Source organism: Bradysia coprophila, assembly GCF_014529535.1.
Source record: "Bradysia coprophila strain Holo2 chromosome X unlocalized genomic scaffold, BU_Bcop_v1 contig_39, whole genome shotgun sequence".
Lineage (NCBI taxonomy): Eukaryota > Metazoa > Arthropoda > Insecta > Diptera > Sciaridae > Bradysia > Bradysia coprophila.
This window is the reverse complement of record NW_023503329.1, coordinates 2,845,492-2,866,603: the sequence shown is the minus strand read 5'-3', so window position 1 is coordinate 2,866,603 and position 21,112 is coordinate 2,845,492. Positions and strand designations below refer to the sequence as shown.

Genomic DNA, 21,112 nt, shown 5'->3' with positions numbered 1-21,112 from the left:
GCAGTTTTGTTTATATGAGTGGGTCAGCTGAAAAACATCTGAATTTCTCAATAAATTTAACTGAAGTTGCATTTTGGAGGCATTACAGTCGAACAATTCTTTGCTTAGAATGATGTTTTACGTCGTCGATTATAAATAACTGGTCGGAATATCCTAACTTAAGTGGAATATTTAAGTTTTATTCTGTGTGGTTACTAATGGAAATATAATGGAAATTGTCGTTATGTGAGCGAGAATTGTGTTTTAATTGTTAGTTAATATTACCACAAGACAGTTATTTTTTTATTACCGACAATCGTGGTATTGCAAAACGCTTTTATTGATTTATTATGGATTGCAATCAACGTACTTTATTCTAAAAAAAAACTTTCCTGTCTCTAGCGATGTATATTGATTAATGAAATAAATAATTTATCTAACATTTTTATTGCCTTGGAACTTGGAATGGAAAACAACAAAGCAAAACCATTTTATGTGTTGATGGCTTTGTGATCATTGTTAATTTCCGATAAATTATTTCTACCTGTTATTCCAAAGGAACGTTTTATTCGTGTTAGATTTTAATAGAAATTAGCTGATTAACAAATATAACAACGCGCGTGTCGCATCGTCTGCATATATAAGATTACAAATTCTGAATAAAATAAAACAAAAACAAAAAGGTTTTTTTTTCGATTCCAAGTGCAATGATTCCAAGCAACTCTATATTCCTGTTGTGAAAATATGACACCGTCAAATAAAATAAATTTTGATATGGTGCCACCGTATACCGGCAGACGACCATAACATCTACGGTTACCTTCTACGTACCCGTTTCAGAAAGTGATTTTTAAAAGAATTACAAAACGATCGGCGTTTTCAAGCCAAATTACCTGGGCTGCACACGCAAATTTAGTGAGAAAGTTCATATGAAGCCTCGGTTGTACTCGCAAAACATTATTGTCAAACACAACACGCAGATTTTGTTTCACTTTGAGGTTGCTTAGAGAGTCGCATAATTACTACTAAGTGTTTGAAACAATACCAAATCGCATTTCGATTTTTAATGACATGATGCACAGCTAATGAAAATGAGGTAGTTTTGTAATAGCAGTTGCTGCAGTAATTTTCCCCTTAATGACAATTTATTCTCTACGTAATAAACAATTTCACAAAATTGGATTACTCTTGGATAGGGGTCATACATCAAATGGATTGTTCTATTGGCTAAAACGGTCACTGTTGGAAAGAATTATCCTAATTCAACGAAGGACAACAAAAATTCTCGGTTTAATGGGCATTTGTCAGACTTTTAAATAATAGATCTGACGTCAGTTGAAATAAGGTGAGTCTATAACTACTGAATCGCATCAAAAAAATACCCCAAAAATTAATAGCAGACTCTGCTCTTAATCTAAACCAAAAAGCTCAAAGGTCAGTCCAATGTGTAATGAAGTCAAGCCGTTGATTAAAACAAAACAAAGCAACAAAAAAGACATAAAACAAAATGAAAATTCAGTAAATCCAGTTTCTTTACGGATTTTTAGCATCGTCAACGACATTTGGGTAATCACTTTGGTCATGGGTCAAGCAAAATTATATTTTGACAGATACGAGTAATTGAATAAAAAAAAAATAGAGTTCACGTGGGCAAAAATGATATGGGAAATAATGCTGAGAGAGTGAATACAGTGTGGCGATATGTTGAAAGTTTCAATATTTTCGATGAGATGTTCAATGACACTTGACAAATGATCACATTTATGACATATATTGATCATAGGAAATGGGTTAATAGCCACAGATGTTTTGGTGTTCACAGAGGTCAAAAAATATTTACGTATAACCGATACTTTCTTTCACAGCTCTGATTGATTCAATTAATTTGGAATGAGGACATTTCACACCAAACACCATAGAGTTGTGTATAAAACTTTTCAAGCCTAATGTGTCGAAAATTACTTTTCCGATGAATTTTTCATTTTCCTTTTGTTATTGTTTCAGACTGGACATGTCTTATTGTCAATAATTTAGTCTGAAACTCAAAACTTGGCGAACACGACGGCACAATGTATATAGAATACAAAGAATTGAATGACCTTCACGTCTAATCCTAATGGATATATTCAGTTCTTGTCTGGCTAATTTCGGAATAAAGTCTTGTGATTCTTTGTTTTAATCACATAATCCGCATTGGGTGTGCAAAATAATTTTTGTTTCCAATTGAACACAAAAAAACAAAAAGAATATTTACGATGGACGAATAAACATCCAATTTGTTCATGTTCAATAAACGTTTAAGCCTATCCATTTTAGCCGGAATATAAAGTCTAAATTGATAACATTGAGAAGTCATGTGAGTAGGAGTTTTACCGGCATTTATCTAAATTATACTTTTAAATTCAATTTTATTTATCTTTTGTTTTGCAACAGTTCTCGATTCGCTTTAAGCTTTGGTGTTGCTATTTTCCGGTGGAAAATTTATAGATTTGCATATTTCAATCATAAACGGAGGGGGTTTACTACTATAAATGTTGTCACGAATCAACCTTTATTATTAAATGATGACTGGCAGTTGCTAAGCGTATTAATTTATCTGTCATACTAGAAAGGATTTCCGTAAAAAAGCGTAGACAATAGGGAAAAAGCCCATTCATTTGTTATCGTTTCATTGGACAGTAGCAATAAAATTTAAAAAAAATCAGAATTTCTTGATTTTTTTTATTATGCAACTGCAATAAATAATTGAAATCCAGTTGATTTTATGCTGTCTTCGCTCACACAGAGATTATAACTCGTCAATAAACATAAAAAAGAAAAAATAAGAATGGGAATTTTGCAAAGATTTAAAATACACGCAACGTTTTCAAAATAAACGATACAGATAGTGATTCTCTAATACATTCTATAGTATCATGGTATCAATCCAACTGCAAAACTATTCTACCAACAGGTCGTCTGCTTTGGAAGCTGTTGCGTTTTATAGTTTTATTCCAAATGCTATTTCATTAGCAAATGAAAACCTAGATTATATTTTCTTCGGAATGCCGTGACGCCCGTCGTCAAAAACGATTATAGGAATATTGTAAAGAGAACGAGTGAATTGAAATATTCACATTTTTGATTATATGGCAATTTCCATGCTATCCACAGCACAAATCATTTTCTACGCCTCTCTCACAACGGACTTATACAGAAAATAGGGCAACACGTTTGTGGACTGATTTATTTATTCATAAATGGTTAAATAGGTATTAATGAATGATACACGCGAAGTGTACTCTTTTCAACGATCGTGCAAGTTTCGAGTTGAGTGTAGTTCGAAAGACACACGCCGGAACCTGAATTTTGCGGTCGAATCTGGAAATTCAATAACGTTGAGTAATACAGGGGAAAATTCAGGCGGTATGTTACCTAAGGTATAATAAGTAAAGAATGTTTGGTGTTAGATACCAGATGAAACTGTAGTGGAAATTTTACACTAAATTGCTCTGCAGTCATGTTAACAAAACCTCCATAAAACAACACACTATCTCGCTTGGCATAATTAAAATGCTAAAATGGTAGAAATACAAGTTTTAAAACAAATTTCAAATGGAATTAAAATTGACGTTCCACCACATCACACATATACACTCATAGGCAATACAAAAATGAATTTAAAAAAAAAAACGTTCGAATACCACACAATGGACCTTAATTTTGCGATATAAATTATTGACGATATACGCTGACTAAAATACTAATCTGAACTGGTTTTATCGACAAAATATTGGATTTTTACCCAGCCATCAAGAAAGTCATACATTGTCGTGTTGCGTTTGTGAGCGAAACGGCATAGCGAAAAAGTGGTGTGACTGTACCAAATACGTTTGAAGGAAAAAAAAACTAAATTTGTCTACGATAACAAATGACAGACTTTTCTTATCTCCCAGTCAAATCTCCGTTGAAATATTATTTACATAAAGTTAATTCCATATTATGAAAAACAGGTACCAGAGATTTTCTATGTCATTATTTTGATGATCCTACAAAATTTTAATTGCAACAACGATGGAAGTCATAATATTCAGGCTAATTACGTTTTTATCTTGGCAGTCGAGAGTCGATTCACAGATTTATTTTTTATTCGTATACCTACTTACAACTTCATAATTTTAGATTAACGGTATGAAAACATTGGGAAAAGAGTTGAGCGAACTCATTTCAGATGTTTTCACTTTTTGTTTTCAATTTATTTCTCAGTTGACCCAACAGTAAACATTCATCTATCAAGTTTACCGTTCAATCTCCTTGCAGACAGGTAGTACAAAACTATGACTTTAGAAGTCCCGCCTAACAATAGTTTCAATAATTCTCAACGGGCGGTGTGAGTAAATTACCAAAAAAAATCTAGCATTTTAATCGATATTGAAATGGTAGCATCAAAATTTGTAGAACGAATCCGGACCTGCCCATCGAGACTTTGAACTATAGTAGAAAATGTCATTTTTTGACTTGATACTTTAGTATCAGTTTGTTCGTCGGTAAAAGAAATGATCTTATCTGCCTTTGGTCAACAACCCATTCAATAATTTGAAAACAGCAGCTACATGGACTACATGTTTTGTCATATACTAATTGATATGATTGCAAAATAATAGGGTCGGTCTTTCCACAGTAATATCCGCTTCATCTGGAGTGGGATGTTCTTGAGTCTAGTCGTGGAAGGAAACTTTTTATTCCGTTAAAGGTATCATATTCGGTCACGCCGTACAATCTGATGGTACAAAACTAACTTAATAGTTTCAATACCTGTTCAATCGGAAGCAGGCGCTCTAATGTTTGAATAGTAATTTTTCTAGTTGCTAATTTTATTTACTCAAATGACTTTCGTAAAAATTGCACGATATAAACGATTTTGACTGGTGGTAATAACAAAAAAACTGAATATCATTCCCAAAAATTCCACTGTTTACTCACGTGAATGTTGGAAAATGAGAAACCTTACCGAAACTAATTACGTTCGAGTTTTGAGTTAATATTCGGAGGTTATAGTGATCACGTGTAAATTAAAAACAATTATTCTTAGCTTTTTCGTATTTTTTGCTTTTGAAGCGAATTGTTATTGAAAAACTTACCTTATTGCTACTGCGACTAGAATAATTATGAGGCCAACCAATATCATGGCAATGACAACTCCACACACCATGTAAATAACATCGTTGGGAGCATCTGGAAAATGGAAAATTTAATTAATTTTTGTGACGCAATTGTACAATTGATGATTTATGGACGTTCTCTTCAATACAAAAACAGGGAAAACATTTACAAATCGAAGCATTTTCCAAGCATACCAGAAGGGATGAAAATTTTATCAATGCATTTGCGAGTGAAAGGGAAATGTAAATAATTATTCGAAAGCGAGATTCCTCATTTTTCTTTGGAGTTATCTTTTCTATTTTACTTTTCCGAGGGCGAGGTTATCAACTATGATGGTCGAAAAACAGTTACCGAATCCAGTTGCTTAAAACGAGTGAGTTTGCGACTCTCACAAAGTTGGTTCTGAATTAATGAATTACGTAGCAGCATCCAATGTATCCTGGTCACCAACGAATTAATGTAAAATTTTCTTTATGTAATGGATAATTTTCGCAGCTGGCAAACGGCTATGTAATGGTCAACTTTCTCACGTCGCAGGCAATAAAGAATAACCACATTTCGAAAAGTTTGAAATCATTTTTTATATCGGCAGTAGGATCCAAAAATATCAAATTAACATACTATTCCATCATTTGTCCTATTGGTAAGTGATGTACTATTACTGTTTCCGGTAGGTACACACATAATGTCATAAACAAACGGTTCGAAACCTTTATCTTGATTATAGTAATGGCCTGTTTTCGTGAAGCAAATTACACGAATTTCACCAAGTAATTAAATCTAGAAAAAATCCTTTTTCCGCATTTTCCACTAATACTATGGTTGCATGAAATGTTTTTGTTTTTCTTCTGTACATAATTACGCCATTTAGGGGATAAATAGCTGAATCAATAAACTACTGCTTAACATTAACAAAAATCGAAGTCATGTTTGTTAGATGTACGACCACATTCAGTTACACACTCATAAAAGATTGTTTTCCAATCAAGGCCCATAATTATAGTGCTCGAAACATTGAACTGGACATGTGATGTGTTTATGCACACAACAACGAACATATTTTGTAGCCACACAAATAAACGTCCTCTCCTCATGTGCATAATTGAATATAAATTGGAAAACAATTATTTATTTGCTATTCAATTGAAAAAACATCATAAATAATATACAGCCAATGTACGTCATCTCTTAATTAAACATAAATAAAATATTTTCGGTATATGTTTAAACTATGATGTGACTAGCAAACATTTTAAAGAAATCATCATTTATTGTGTATACAAGAATCCAAAAAAAATAGTTCAATTCGCTGTACTAATCCATTCAAAAATGCATTTTTGCTTATTTCAATAAAAAAAATTCTTCGTTAAAATTGAAGAACAAATAATTGTCAATTGCGTTACGTACATCGGAGTCATCAATTACAATTTAATGAATGGGAATGGGAATATTATTCGCTGAGACAATTCACGCGAACATTATTTCATATTGATTTTTTTTATTGATAAGGAAACATTTTAAACATGAACGGTATCGCGGTGACTTACTTCCTACAAACCAATAATGACACGTTTTCGAATTGATAAAGCATTAATTAACAACGCAAGTCACAATTATATTTCCTTAAATTTTTTTGTTGTTTGTTGGTAAACACACCGCATGTTAAGGTGACTGAGTGTGCGTATTAGTCATAGCATAAAAAGGTGAATTAACCGAGTGAGTTGCTCTCGTTGTTATTGTTAAATAATTGATACAATTAAAAAGAAAAATCCAGCGCCGTATCTAGAACACTTTAACAAGAGTAAGCGTTTTGAGGGTTTTATATGTACCTAGAAAGGACTTCGACCCTTTAAGCCAAAACCACTTTCAAAAAAATTCTTCGAAGCTTGTGTGGCTGGTGAAAGGTGAGCAAAAACCGAAAAATTGCAATTTTCTTACAAAAATTTCTCCAGTTACACGAGCCGTACAGGGACGTGTGGGGTGTTATTAGAAAGGTAATCTAATGTACTATTGACTACTTGGACCAGAAGCACATAAAATTACCTTTCAAATGATACGACCATGTATGTTTTGTGTACCTCGAGAAATTTCTGTAAGAAAAGTGTAAGTCTTCAGTTGAAAACTTTAACTGCTCATTTTTTTTGGTGTGGATGAATTTTAAACCAGTAAGTTCCTATTTAGCTCAATAGTACATGTAATTACCTTTCTAATGACACCCCACACGACCCTGTACGGCTCATGTAACTGGAGAATTTTTTGTAATAAAATTGCAATTTTTCGGTATTTGCTCAACTCTCTCCAGCCACACAAGCTTCGAAGAATTTTTTTGAAAAATTACAATAGAAAATGCGTCCGATTTCGGTAGGCTGTTTTTCAAAAGAATCCCTCTTTGGCAACAATATTACGTGAGTGTACCAAGCAAAAAATTAATTTCTTTAGAATAATTCCGTCCTGTGTACTACCAAATTCTAATTTCGTGGATAGATTACGTATTTTTATCTGAACTAACTTGGATGGAAGCAGGGACTATTTTTGGGAAACCAACGTTACAATAGTTCCACTTTTTTTAGTTTCACTTTTTTTGTAACCTTGCATATATGGAAGGTGAAGAGAGTTTCACGTTCAAAAAGAAAGTGGAACTAAAAAAGTGGAACTATTGTAACATTGCATATATGCAGTGTGAAGATAGTTTCACTCTTTGGAATTGGCTGAAAAAAGGGAAACTAGAAAAAGTGAAACCATCTTCACGTTCCATATATGCAGTGTTACAATAGTTTCAGTTTTTTTAGTTTCACAAAAAAAGTGAAACCAAAAAAAGTGGAACTATTGTAACGTTGGTTTTTGGGAAAACATTTTCCATTACTTTCCTAAATTTCACAAAATTTTCCTACATTTTTCCAAATTTCCTTAATATTTCACTTTTTGAAAATTAAGGAAAATCTAGGAAAATTAAGGAGAATCTAGGAAAAGTAAAGAAAATCTATGAAAATGCTTTCCCAAAAATAGTAGCTGCACATTCATCACGAAGACGAATTAACTTACCAGAATGATTTTAATCACATTTTTGATTAGTTTGAAATTTTGGGGACACCTTTGAATGGTGTCATTTCAAATAACAATATGAAATTATTTGACTGTCTTAATTCCGACTTAATTCCAAATTTCCGTATTGCATTAAAATGTTTATCAAACAAGCACTACAGTAACGGGTCAGAGAGTCAATTTTAAAACCGAGTGTTTTCGTGTTTTCGATTGATAAAGCAGATCAACTGGATTTAATCACAATGGATGCATTTAAATCAATTTTTATTGCCTCTTAATGCACTTAATGCAAGATGATGGGTGACGGTGTACAAAAGTTTTCCATTGATCAATGTTATCTGGGTAAATGTTTTGTTATATTACAGTGATTAGCTAAATTGGTATTTGCTTTTGCGCTTATCAGCAGTGCACATCAAACGCGCTCAAATGTGTCTGATTCAGTTAGCTTCACCATACATTTAATATAGCACATCCATAGGGTTCAACATCTGCTTGAATTTCAAGGGAAATACGAACGACATTTTCTCTTTCGATTATAAAATATTCAGAAAATTGAAAGTAAATTTACCAATTTTCAGAACATGATGGAAAGGTAGTTACGATACAATTGTGTAACGGTGTCGACTGAAAATGAGCAGATATAAGCTATTAAAGCCACGAAAATCGAGATTTTCGAGGGCTTAGACACTTGTTTGTGTGGAAATCAAACAACTCAAAGTAGGTTTTATAGTAGTGGTATGATTTTTTAGGCACTAAGACTGAAAGTTTTGAAGAGTATTTTATCTTGACATGGGTATTGGGTAATAAGGCGTGCCAGTTATCACACAACGAAACTTCTGATTGCTTTGCGAATTTTACCGTTTGGGGTTCCTATAATATCTGTTTCCAAAACGTAACACCCGTATGAGTTTCTGAGAAATAAGGAAGAGAAACGACACGGTTGTAATATTATATTCGTCGAGGTATTAATTACGATCGAGTCAACTTCATATTGCCAGAGACTCAGTTTTAAAAATGCACCAATTAACACCACAACGCACACACAAGTGTTGTGTGGTTATTAAAAAACCCCGAGTTAATTACATCGTTCGGAACGACGTTGTGTTATTTTAGCAGCTCTACGAGCAAAATCCATCTTTTTCTCATACAAATAATTTATCGTCGACGGAGAAACGACAAAAAAATATTGGCAGACACTTAAAGACAATTTCACTTGCCAAGTATATGAACCGAACATATTGTCATGACTTGTAGATTATAGAAATGTCTCGGTTTTTTTTTAAACTATAGATTTGTCTGTTCCAAGGTTTGTAATATTATTGTTATGGCATTTACTTGACAGAGGATTATACGATTCACATCCTGTTTCCGAAGAAACATGTGATAGTGAATTTGGAGTCTAATTTTTTTTTTCATTTATCTGCAATTTCTTTCTGAACAGAATGGAGCACATACCATTTAACCGAATGGTCAAACTACTGTCGATTAATAAAACTCGGGAATCTTGAGTGGTCTATTAAAAAACGTCTATTCCCAAGTGTCGAGTAATATTCTCTGCTTAAAGACATTCTTGAAATGACTTTGGTCTGAAAGTTATTCGTTTGAAGCAGGGATTATTTATGGGAAAAAAATTTCACATTTTTCTTAAATTTTCGTCAATTTCTCTGACAAATGTTTTTGGGAAAATTTGGAAAAATGATTTGAAGCCCGGCCTAAGTCAAACACTACGTAAAACATAGCAATAAAGTGGGTAATATCTCCTCTGCTGTGCAAAGTATTAAATCAAAATATTTTTCAAAAATTAAAGCGAAATAACGAACGAACTGTGTTTTCGATTAAACATTGTGCAACTATAACTTCTAAGTGCATTTTCTTGTATGAATTGTATCGCAACCCAGCGTGTTGCTGTTATCCCAACGAGACATTTTATATGTACACAATGCGAAATAGAATTTATTTATTTATGTATATACAACTGTGGGTACAGTCTTGGTATTCCTGCATTTTAAATGTTTTGTTTCATACAATATCAAGTTAATGAGAGTTATGCTTTGCATGTACAGCAAATTCTTAGTATATAATGAATTTAAAAAAAGAAGAAGAAAGAAATGAAATAAACACTTCGACATTGTTAACATCCGATTTTTTTTTGTAATGTTTGCGTATCTTGACATGAACTTGATGAAAGAATGACCCGATGAAATTCAACGTTTAAATTAATTATTTTCCAAACGATGAAATTCAACGTTTAAATTAATTATTTTCCAAACGATGAAATTCAACGTTTAAATTAATTATTTTCCAAACGATGAAATTCAACGTTTAAATTAATTATTTTCCAAACGATGAAATTCAACGTTTAAATTAATTATTTTCCAAACGATGAAATTCAACGTTTAAATTAATTATTTTCCAAACGATGAAATTCAACGTTTAAATTAATTATTTTCCAAACGATGAAATTCAACGTTCAAATTAATTATTTTCCAAACGATGAAATTCAACGTTCAAATTAATTATTTTCCAAACGATGAAATTCAATGTTTAAATTAATTATTTTCCAAACGATGAAATTCAACGTTTAAATTAATTATTTTCCAAACGATGAAATTCAACGTTTAAATTAATTATTTTCCAAACGATGAAATTCAACGTTCAAATTAATTATTTTCCAAACGATGAAATTCAACGTTCAAATTAATTATTTTCCAAACGATGAAATTCAACGTTTAAATTAATTATTTTCCAAACGATGAAATTCAACGTTTAAATTAATTATTTTCCAAACGATGAAATTCAACGTTTAAATTAATTATTTTCCAAACGATGAAATTCAACGTTTAAATTAATTATTTTCCAAACGATGAAATTCAACGTTTAAATTAATTATTTTCCAAACGATGAAATTCAACGTTTAAATTAATTATTTTCCAAACGATGAAATTCAACGTTCAAATTAATTATTTTCCAAACGATGAAATTCAACGTTTAAATTAATTATTTTCCAAACGATGAAATTCAACGTTCAAATTAATTATTTTCCAAACGATGAAATTCAACGTTTAAATTAATTATTTTCCAAACGATGAAATTCAACGTTTAAATTAATTATTTTCCAAACGATGAAATTCAATGTTTAAATTAATTATTTTCCAAACGATGAAATTCAACGTTCAAATTAATTATTTTCCAAACGATGAAATTCAACGTTTAAATTAATTATTTTCCAAACGATGAAATTCAACGTTTAAGAGTGATATCGCCAAAACTTGAACCAATTTTGGTGAAAATAAATACAATGGTTCGGCGATCCAGGCAAGCTATAGCTCGTTAGAATCGTCTTTCAATTCTAAGAAATAGGGATCTTTTAGTTTTTCTGTTAGTTTCCCATTTTCGGAGTGAACTCTTGAAAAGTCATAGCATGTCAAGGGATGGTGAAAACAGTTTTTTTGTGATAGCTCAAGATAGACATGTTTCTAAAAGTTGAAAATTTGTAGGAATATAGGCCTTTGGCAGACCTTCATAAAGAGTATAATCATCGGTATGGGCCGCCACCCGTTCTAGACTTATGACTCAAAATATGGTCAATGTTTGGTCAGTGCTACTGGCTTGCAACAGAATTTATCCGCGGAACTGACTATAGGGTGTTGTAGCTGGACTTACCCTCTTTCATTCCACGTATAAAAAACCCCAGATAAATTCTGTTGCAAGCCATAAAGTTAGTTGAAGTAAAATGTCGCTCCAGGAGACCCATATTTTTCAGTGTTTTCAACTTGTTTTTGGTCTTCAAACAGGCTGGAGCGATGGGAATGAAATAAACTAAATCAAAATTACATGTTCAGCTCGAAATTGTCCTGAACCGCGCGATCATTGGTCTTGAAAATGTTGCTTTCCTCCTTCTTCGTAGAAGGTGGAAAACCTCATTTCTTTTACTTCACAAAATGAACAGAAACTCAATTGCTTGCTACGAATATAGGTTTATTGTAAAGCAGAGATGCGCAGCGTTCGTTTACATATAAAAAACGTTATTTTACACACATTTCCATATTGTGTGACCTCTTGTGAAGCACAAATTACATCTTGAGTGACCATTTATTGACTGTAAACGAACGCTGCGCATCTCTGCTTTACAATAAACCTATATTCGTAGCAAGCAATTGAGTTTCTGTTAATTTTGTGAAGTAAAAGAAATGAGGTTTTCCACCTTCTACGAAGAAGGAGGAAAGCAACATTTTCAAGACCAATGATCGCTCGGTTCAAGACAATTTCGAGCTGAACATGTAATTTTGATTTAGTTTCTTTCATTCCCATCGCTCCAGCCTGTTTGAAGACCAAAAACAAGTTGAAAACACTGAAAAATATGGGTCTCCTGGAGCGACATTTTACTTCAACTAACTTTATGGCTTCCAACAGAATTTATCTGGGGTTTTTTATACGTGGAATGAACGAGGGTAAGTCCAGCTACAACACCCTATAGTCAGTTCCGCGGATAAATTCTGTTGCAAGCCAGTAGCACTGACCAAACATTGACCATATTTTGAGTCATAAGTCTAGAACGGGTAGCGGCCCATACCGATGATTATACTCTTTATGAAGGTCTGCCAAAGGCCTATATTCCTACAAATTTTCTACTTTTAGAAACAAGTCTATCTTGAGCTATCACAAAAAAACTGTTTTCACCACCCCTTGACATGCTATGACTTTTCACGTGTTCACTCCGAAAATGGGAAACTAACAGAAAAACTAAAAGATCCCTATTTCTTAGAATTGAAAGACGATTCAAACGAGCTATAGCTGGCCTGGATCGCCGAACCATTGTTTTCAAATTGGTTCAAGTTTTGGCGATATCACTCTTAAGTTAATTATTTTCCAAACGATGAAATTCAACGTTTAAATTAATTATTTTCCAAACGATGAAATTCAACGTTCAAATTAATTATTTTCCAAACGATGAAATTCAACGTTTAAATTAATTATTTTCCAAACGATGAAATTCAACGTTTAAATTAATTATTTTCCAAACGATGAAATTCAACGTTTAAATTAATTATTTTCCAAACGATGAAATTCAACGTTTAAATTAATTATTTTCCAAACGATGAAATTCAACGTTTAAATTAATTATTTTCCAAACGATGAAATTCAACGTTTAAATTAATTATTTTCCAAACGATGAAATTCAACGTTTAAATTAATTATTTTCCAAACGATGAAATTCAACGTTTAAATTAATTATTTTCCAAACGATGAAATTCAACGTTTAAATTAATTATTTTCCAAACGATGAAATTCAACGTTTAAATTAATTATTTTCCAAACGATGAAATTCAACGTTCAAATTAATTATTTTCCAAACGATGAAATTCAACGTTTAAATTAATTATTTTCCAAACGATGAAATTCAACGTTTAAATTAATTATTTTCCAAACGATGAAATTCAACGTTTAAATTAATTATTTTCCAAACGATGAAATTCAACGTTTAAATTAATTATTTTCCAAACGATGAAATTCAACGTTCAAATTAATTATTTTCCAAACGATGAAATTCAACGTTCAAATTAATTATTTTCCAAACGATGAAATTCAACGTTCAAATTAATTATTTTATACGATTATTATACGATTTCATCGTTTGGAAAATAATTAATTTAAACGTTGAATTTCATCGTTTGGAAAATAATTAATTTAAACGTTGAATTTCATCGTTTGGAAAATAATTAATTTAAACGTTGAATTTCATCGTTTGGAAAATAATTAATTTAAACGTTGAATTTCATCGTTTGGAAAATAATTAATTTAAATGTTGAATTTCATCGTTTGGAAAATAATTAATTTAAACGTTGAATTTCATCGTTTGGAAAATAATTAATTTGAACGTTGAATTTCATCGTTTGGAAAATAATTAATTTAAACGTTGAATTTCATCGTTTGGAAAATAATTAATTTAAACGTTGAATTTCATCGTTTGGAAAATAATTAATTTAAACGTTGAATTTCATCGTTTGGAAAATAATTAATTTGAACGTTGAATTTCATCGTTTGGAAAATAATTAATTTAAACGTTGAATTTCATCGTTTGGAAAATAATTAATTTAAACGTTGAATTTCATCGTTTGGAAAATAATTAATTTAAACGTTGAATTTCATCGTTTGGAAAATAATTAATTTAAACGTTGAATTTCATCGTTTGGAAAATAATTAATTTGAACGTTGAATTTCATCGTTTGGAAACTAATTAATTTAAATGTTGAATTTCATCGTTTGGAAAATAATTAATTTAAACGTTGAATTTCATCGTTTGGAAAATAATTAATTTAAACGTTGAATTTCATCGTTTGGAAAATAATTAATTTAAACGTTGAATTTCATCGTTTGGAAAATAATTAATTTGAACGTTGAATTTCATCGTTTGGAAAATAATTAATTTGAACGTTGAATTTCATCGTTTGGAAAATAATTAATTTAAACGTTGAATTTCATCGTTTGGAAAATAATTAATTTGAACGTTGAATTTCATCGTTTGGAAAATAATTAATTTGAACGTTGAATTTCATCGTTTGGAAAATAATTAATTTGAACGTTGAATTTCATCGTTTGGAAAATAATTAATTTAAACGTTGAATTTCATCGTTTGGAAAATAATTAATTTGAACGTTGAATTTCATCGTTTGGAAAATAATTAATTTAAACGTTGAATTTCATCGTTTGGAAAATAATTAATTTAAACGTTGAATTTCATCGTTTGGAAAATAATTAATTTAAACGTTGAATTTCATCGTTTGGAAAATAATTAATTTAAACGTTGAATTTCATCGTTTGGAAAATAATTAATTTAAACGTTGAATTTCATCGTTTGGAAAATAATTAATTTAAGAGTGATATCGCCAAAACTTGAACCAATTTGAAAACAATGGTTCGGCGATCCAGGCAAGCTATAGCTCGTTTGAATCGTCTTTCAATTCTAAGAAATAGGGATCTTTTAGTTTTTCTGTTAGTTTCCCATTTTCGGAGTGAACACGTGAAAAGTCATAGCATGTCAAGGGGTGGTGAAAACAGTTTTTTTGTGATAGCTCAAGATAGACTTGTTTCTAAAAGTAGAAAATTTGTAGGAATATAGGCCTTTGGCAGACCTTCATAAAGAGTATAATCATCGGTATGGGCCGCTACCCGTTCTAGACTTATGACTCAAAATATGGTCAATGTTTGGTCAGTGCTACTGGCTTGCAACAGAATTTATCCGCGGAACTGACTATAGGGTGTTGTAGCTGGACTTACCCTCGTTCATTCCACGTATAAAAAACCCCAGATAAATTCTGTTGCAAGCCATAAAGTTAGTTGAAGTAAAATGTCGCTCCAGGAGACCCATATTTTTCAGTGTTTTCAACTTGTTTTTGGTCTTCAAACAGGCTGGAGCGATGGGAATGAAAGAAACTAAATCAAAATTACATGTTCAGCTCGAAATTGTCTTGAACCGAGCGATCATTGGTCTTGAAAATGTTGCTTTCCTCCTTCTTCGTAGAAGGTGGAAAACCTCATTTCTTTTACTTCACAAAATTAACAGAAACTCAATTGCTTGCTACGAATATAGGTTTATTGTAAAGCAGAGATGCGCAGCGTTCGTTTACAGTCAATAAATGGTCACTCAAGATGTAATTTGTGCTTCACAAGAGGTCACACAATATGGAAATGTGTGTAAAATAACGTTTTTTATATGTAAACGAACGCTGCGCATCTCTGCTTTACAATAAACCTATATTCGTAGCAAGCAATTGAGTTTCTGTTCATTTTGTGAAGTAAAAGAAATGAGGTTTTCCACCTTCTACGAAGAAGGAGGAAAGCAACATTTTCAAGACCAATGATCGCGCGGTTCAGGACAATTTCGAGCTGAACATGTAATTTTGATTTAGTTTATTTCATTCCCATCGCTCCAGCCTGTTTGAAGACCAAAAACAAGTTGAAAACACTGAAAAATATGGGTCTCCTGGAGCGACATTTTACTTCAACTAACTTTATGGCTTGCAACAGAATTTATCTGGGGTTTTTTATACGTGGAATGAAAGAGGGTAAGTCCAGCTACAACACCCTATAGTCAGTTCCGCGGATAAATTCTGTTGCAAGCCAGTAGCACTGACCAAACATTGACCATATTTTGAGTCATAAGTCTAGAACGGGTGGCGGCCCATACCGATGATTATACTCTTTATGAAGGTCTGCCAAAGGCCTATATTCCTACAAATTTTCAACTTTTAGAAACATGTCTATCTTGAGCTATCACAAAAAAACTGTTTTCACCACCCCTTGACATGCTATGACTTTTCAAGAGTTCACTCCGAAAATGGGAAACTAACAGAAAAACTAAAAGATCCCTATTTCTTAGAATTGAAAGACGATTCTAACGAGCTATAGCTTGCCTGGATCGCCGAACCATTGTATTTATTTTCACCAAAATTGGTTCAAGTTTTGGCGATATCACTCTTAAACGTTGAATTTCATCGTTTGGAAAATAATTAATTTAAACGTTGAATTTCATCGTTTGGAAAATAATTAATTTGAACGTTGAATTTCATCGTTTGGAAAATAATTAATTTAAACATTGAAATTCATCGTTTGGAAAATAATTAATTTAAACGTTGAATTTCATCGTTTGGAAAATAATTAATTTAAACGTTGAATTTCATCGTTTGGAAAATAATTAATTTGAACGTTGAATTTCATCGTTTGGAAAATAATTAATTTAAACGTTGAATTTCATCGTTTGGAAAATAATTAATTTGAAACGTTGAATTTCATCGTTTGGAAAATAATTAATTTAAACGTTGAATTTCATCGTTTGGAAAATAATTAATTTAAACGTTGAATTTCATCGTTTGGAAAATAATTAATTTAAACGTTGAATTTCATCGTTTGGAAAATAATTAATTTAAACGTTGAATTTCATCGTTTGGAAAATAATTAATTTAAACGTTGAATTTCATCGTTTGGAAAATAATTAATTTAAACGTTGAATTTCATCGTTTGGAAAATAATTAATTTAAACGTTGAATTTCATCGTTTGGAAAATAATTAATTTAAACGTTGAATTTCATCGTTTGGAAATAATTAATTTAAACGTTGAATTTCATCGTTTGGAAAATAATTAATTTAAACGTTGAATTTCATCGTTTGGAAAATAATTAATTTGAACGTTGAATTTCATCGTTTGGAAAATAATTAATTTAAACGTTGAATTTCATCGTTTGGAAAATAATTAATTTAAATGTTTAATTTCATCGTTTGGAAAATAATTAATTTAAACGTTGAATTTCATCGTTTGGAAAATAATTAATTTGAAACGTTGAATTTCATCGTTTGGAAAATAATTAATTTAAACGTTGAATTTCATCGTTTGGAAAATAATTAATTTAAACGTTGAATTTCATCGTTTGGAAAATAATTAATTTAAACATTGAATTTCATCGTTTGGAAAATAATTAATTTAAACGTTGAATTTCATCGTTTGGAAAATAATTAATTTAAACGTTGAATTTCTTCATTTGGAAAATAATTAATTTAAACGTTGAATTTCATCGTTTGGAAAATAATTAATTTAAACGTTGAATTTCATCATTTGGAAAATAATTAATTTAAACGTTGAATTTCATCGTTTGGAAAATAATTAATATTTTTTTCTCAGTTTACAGTAATAAATTTTCAATTTTCTGCTATGAGTGTGTCTTTCTCTCTGTTCATGTAAATGCTTTTTTCTCATTAATTAACTTATTTATTATGAAGTGATGCTGATAGAATCAAGATAAAAACATTTACATTAATGAGAATGATTAGATCATCGCGTGCAAAGAATGCATATCCGATACCCATAACTGTGTTTGATTTTGACTAGAAAATAAGGCAGATAGGGACGATAGTCACTCATCAGTGATTGGGGCAAAAAGCAAGGTTGCTGAAATGGCGCCATAAGCAACGTTACTTAGGTTAATTGGACATTTAAATTAAAAACATTTATCCGAGCTTTGAGGCAGGAGTGGCTTAAATGATTTAGATCGTGGAAGTGACGTCGTTTCGTTCACATTTCGTTTCTGATTTCGCCCAATAAAACCCAACCGAATCCTTACAAATTCATCGGTAAAAAGGTTTTGTGCTGCTATTTGGAAACTGTTAAAAAATGAAATAAAATTTTTGCACCAGAAGAAAGTGCAACATCAAACCAAGATCTTTAACATTTAACAAATGCCAAACGAATCACAGCAACGATATAATAATTGAATCTACTACTTTTGTTGTTAATTTTTTTGTTTCATGTTCGATACAAAATCTTTTAGTTCATTTTGTGTCGGAGAATCTCGCACACGGAGTAAAAATTTCCCATTACTCAAATCACATTTTAGCAACGCTGTACGCTGGACCCATATTTATGTTGTTCCGATTGGAATCCTTTGACGAAACCGAAGAAGAACCAAAAAATGTCTACGAGATTACCCTACTCCAACAAATGACTGGCATTCGTATGTTTGCATCCGGAACTAACCGATAATTAAGGTGAAAGACACTACGACACTGATAATGACAGCTAACCCCATTGATTGATGTTTAAAGTAATTAACTTTACAATACTGTTGAATTACAAGAACAGCCATATTAATAGGAAAAATGTCTTTATTTGCTGTCTGCTCTATTGTTTAGTTGTGAGTGTGATGACATTGTGGTAATAGTGAATATAACATTTCTATTGTCGTTGTTGATGATGTTCACAGTGGCAATGAAATCGGTTTCATTTGACCGTTGGAAAACACAGCCGCTGTACATGTATGCACAGGGTACTGTATACCTAATCACCTGTCCCCTCTGCATCATTTGTTAGTCATTGGTGTTCGTGTAAATCTACCAAATATGTATCCATAAAGTCTCTATGTATTCTGGGCAAGGACTATTTTTGGGAAAACATTTTCCAACATTTCTCCAAATTTTCTTGAATTTTCCCACATTTCAGCCAATTTTCACCATTTTTTTTTGTATAATATCAGGGAAATTAAGGAAGAGATAGACCAAAAAGAGTCCCTGATTAAATTAATCCAAAAGTTCAACCGAATAGGGAACCACATGCGTTGCAGCAAGTTTATGAAAACCTCCCGGTAATGTCTTTGCTGTGACTCATAATCGTTTTTTTTTTTTCTACTTTTCTTCAAAAGAATATATCTTCCACACTTTTACTCTTTCATAAATTAAATCTCGGTGCGTGTGATTCTGTGTTCTGAAACCCCGTCAGACAAATGGACGCGCTCTTTTCCGTGAAGTGAAGTCTTAACCAAATGGGATATTATTAAAATTTAAATTTATATATTCGCGAACATTAATTATACACATGGAAATTCGACGAAACAGTAAAAATAATTTATTTGATTTGATTTTATTTTTGTTTATTTCGATGTATTTTCTACATCCATTTTATTTGTGTTGTATGCTTTTGCTCGGATACTTTTTTTTTTAAATATATTTTGGATGGATAAAAATAACCGCTTACGACGGCTCTGATTCGCGATGATTAGTCTCTCAGACCAGAAACAAACTTTAATGCTGTAAATATAAACATTTGTTTGAAGATACAATGAACGTATGTGTAATTTGCTGCCATTTAAGCATCCTTTGAATCTAAACATTCAAAACGGTTTAGATTTCGTTCGATGCTCTTTTAATGTGATTTAGTGGTGTGTGTATATGGACACACCATTCGATGAATATATTTTTGATTCCAAGGAAGAATTTACGATCTTTTCGGGGCATTTCAAATGCGAATAACATTTAGTGGAAAATCGTTCAAGCATCCGCTTCCGTTCAATTATATACGCGGGCGAATGATTTGAATGAGCTAATTGAATTTTTCCTGGAAGTTTTTTTTTGTTTTTGATTTTCTGACCGAAATTTCGATTGATGGCCATTGTATCGGTGGGTATTTCGGTATAATTTTTCTGTTATTTTTGTATTTTTAGACCTGTAACCTACGTCATTTTACTACATTATTTTCGATTCGACAGGTAAATGATTTTCAATTAGCCCGTTTGATTGATGATTAAACAAATTGGTAAACAAAAGTCAGACAAATGCGAAATGTAGAAATTTAGATCATCGCCAGAAAAAACTTTCCAAATTTCTTGGTATGAACATCGGGCGGTAAATCTATTGTGGTCTGTAGTATTTTCATTGTTGAATAGAAATAAAGAAAATACGAGGGAATAATTGGAATGAAAGTGCGTATGCCCTCCACAAAATATGACGCATTATTAACGCCAGCAATACTGAAAACAATTTGGAACCGTTTTTGCATAAATTTTGTGACAAATTTAAAAAATATGGTTTTTCTCGTACCATTTTCTACACACTAGAAGGTCATTGAATCTGCAACCCGGTGAATCTTTACGTCGAGTCTATATTCGTTTGAAAGCTCTTGAAATTCCCTTTAAAATGAGCTATGACACGACTATATTCCTTTCCAGTCATATATTTTAGAAAGCTTTAAATCCAAAAAAATTCTGAAAAAGTCATGGTCGGGAGCACTTTTTGTAATTGTTCAACGGTGACTCAATTTTTTTTTAATTTTAAAGTATGCCAAATTGAAGCCACGGTCTCTACGATTAATTATCATAAACACTTAAGATATATTTTTCCACACAGCCGGCAGAACTAATCTCACTATGGCTTTGAGACCAAAAAAGTCGGTTTTCAGAGGTGCGCTAGGGAGCTTCGAACTTAAATTTTTTTTTTGTATTTTCGTGTTCAGTGGACCATTCTGCATCGAACCTACCCGCAGGCCTTAAAAAACAAAATACTTTCGTCAAAACGCTACATCCTATTCTGCATTTTACACAAGGAAAATATTTAAACTGAAATGTTAGGATTATAAGAGGTTCTTGTTGCTGGACTATAAATTTCGTTTTTATTTCTCTCTCTCTCT

The 21,112-nt window shown here is 31.6% G+C and overlaps 1 protein-coding gene across 3 annotated transcripts in view; it reads right to left on the bottom strand.

The window, feature by feature from the left end:
* The window catches only part of LOC119069819, a 108,764-nt gene that overhangs the window by 31,694 nt on the left and 55,958 nt on the right, over window positions 1-21,112 (bottom strand). For all 3 annotated transcript variants that reach the window (XM_037173982.1, XM_037173983.1, XM_037173984.1), the window contains exon 5: window positions 5,100-5,193. In XM_037173982.1, coding sequence (XP_037029877.1) covers window positions 5,100-5,193 — 94 coding nt within the window. The remainder of the gene's footprint in view (window positions 1-5,099; window positions 5,194-21,112) is intronic.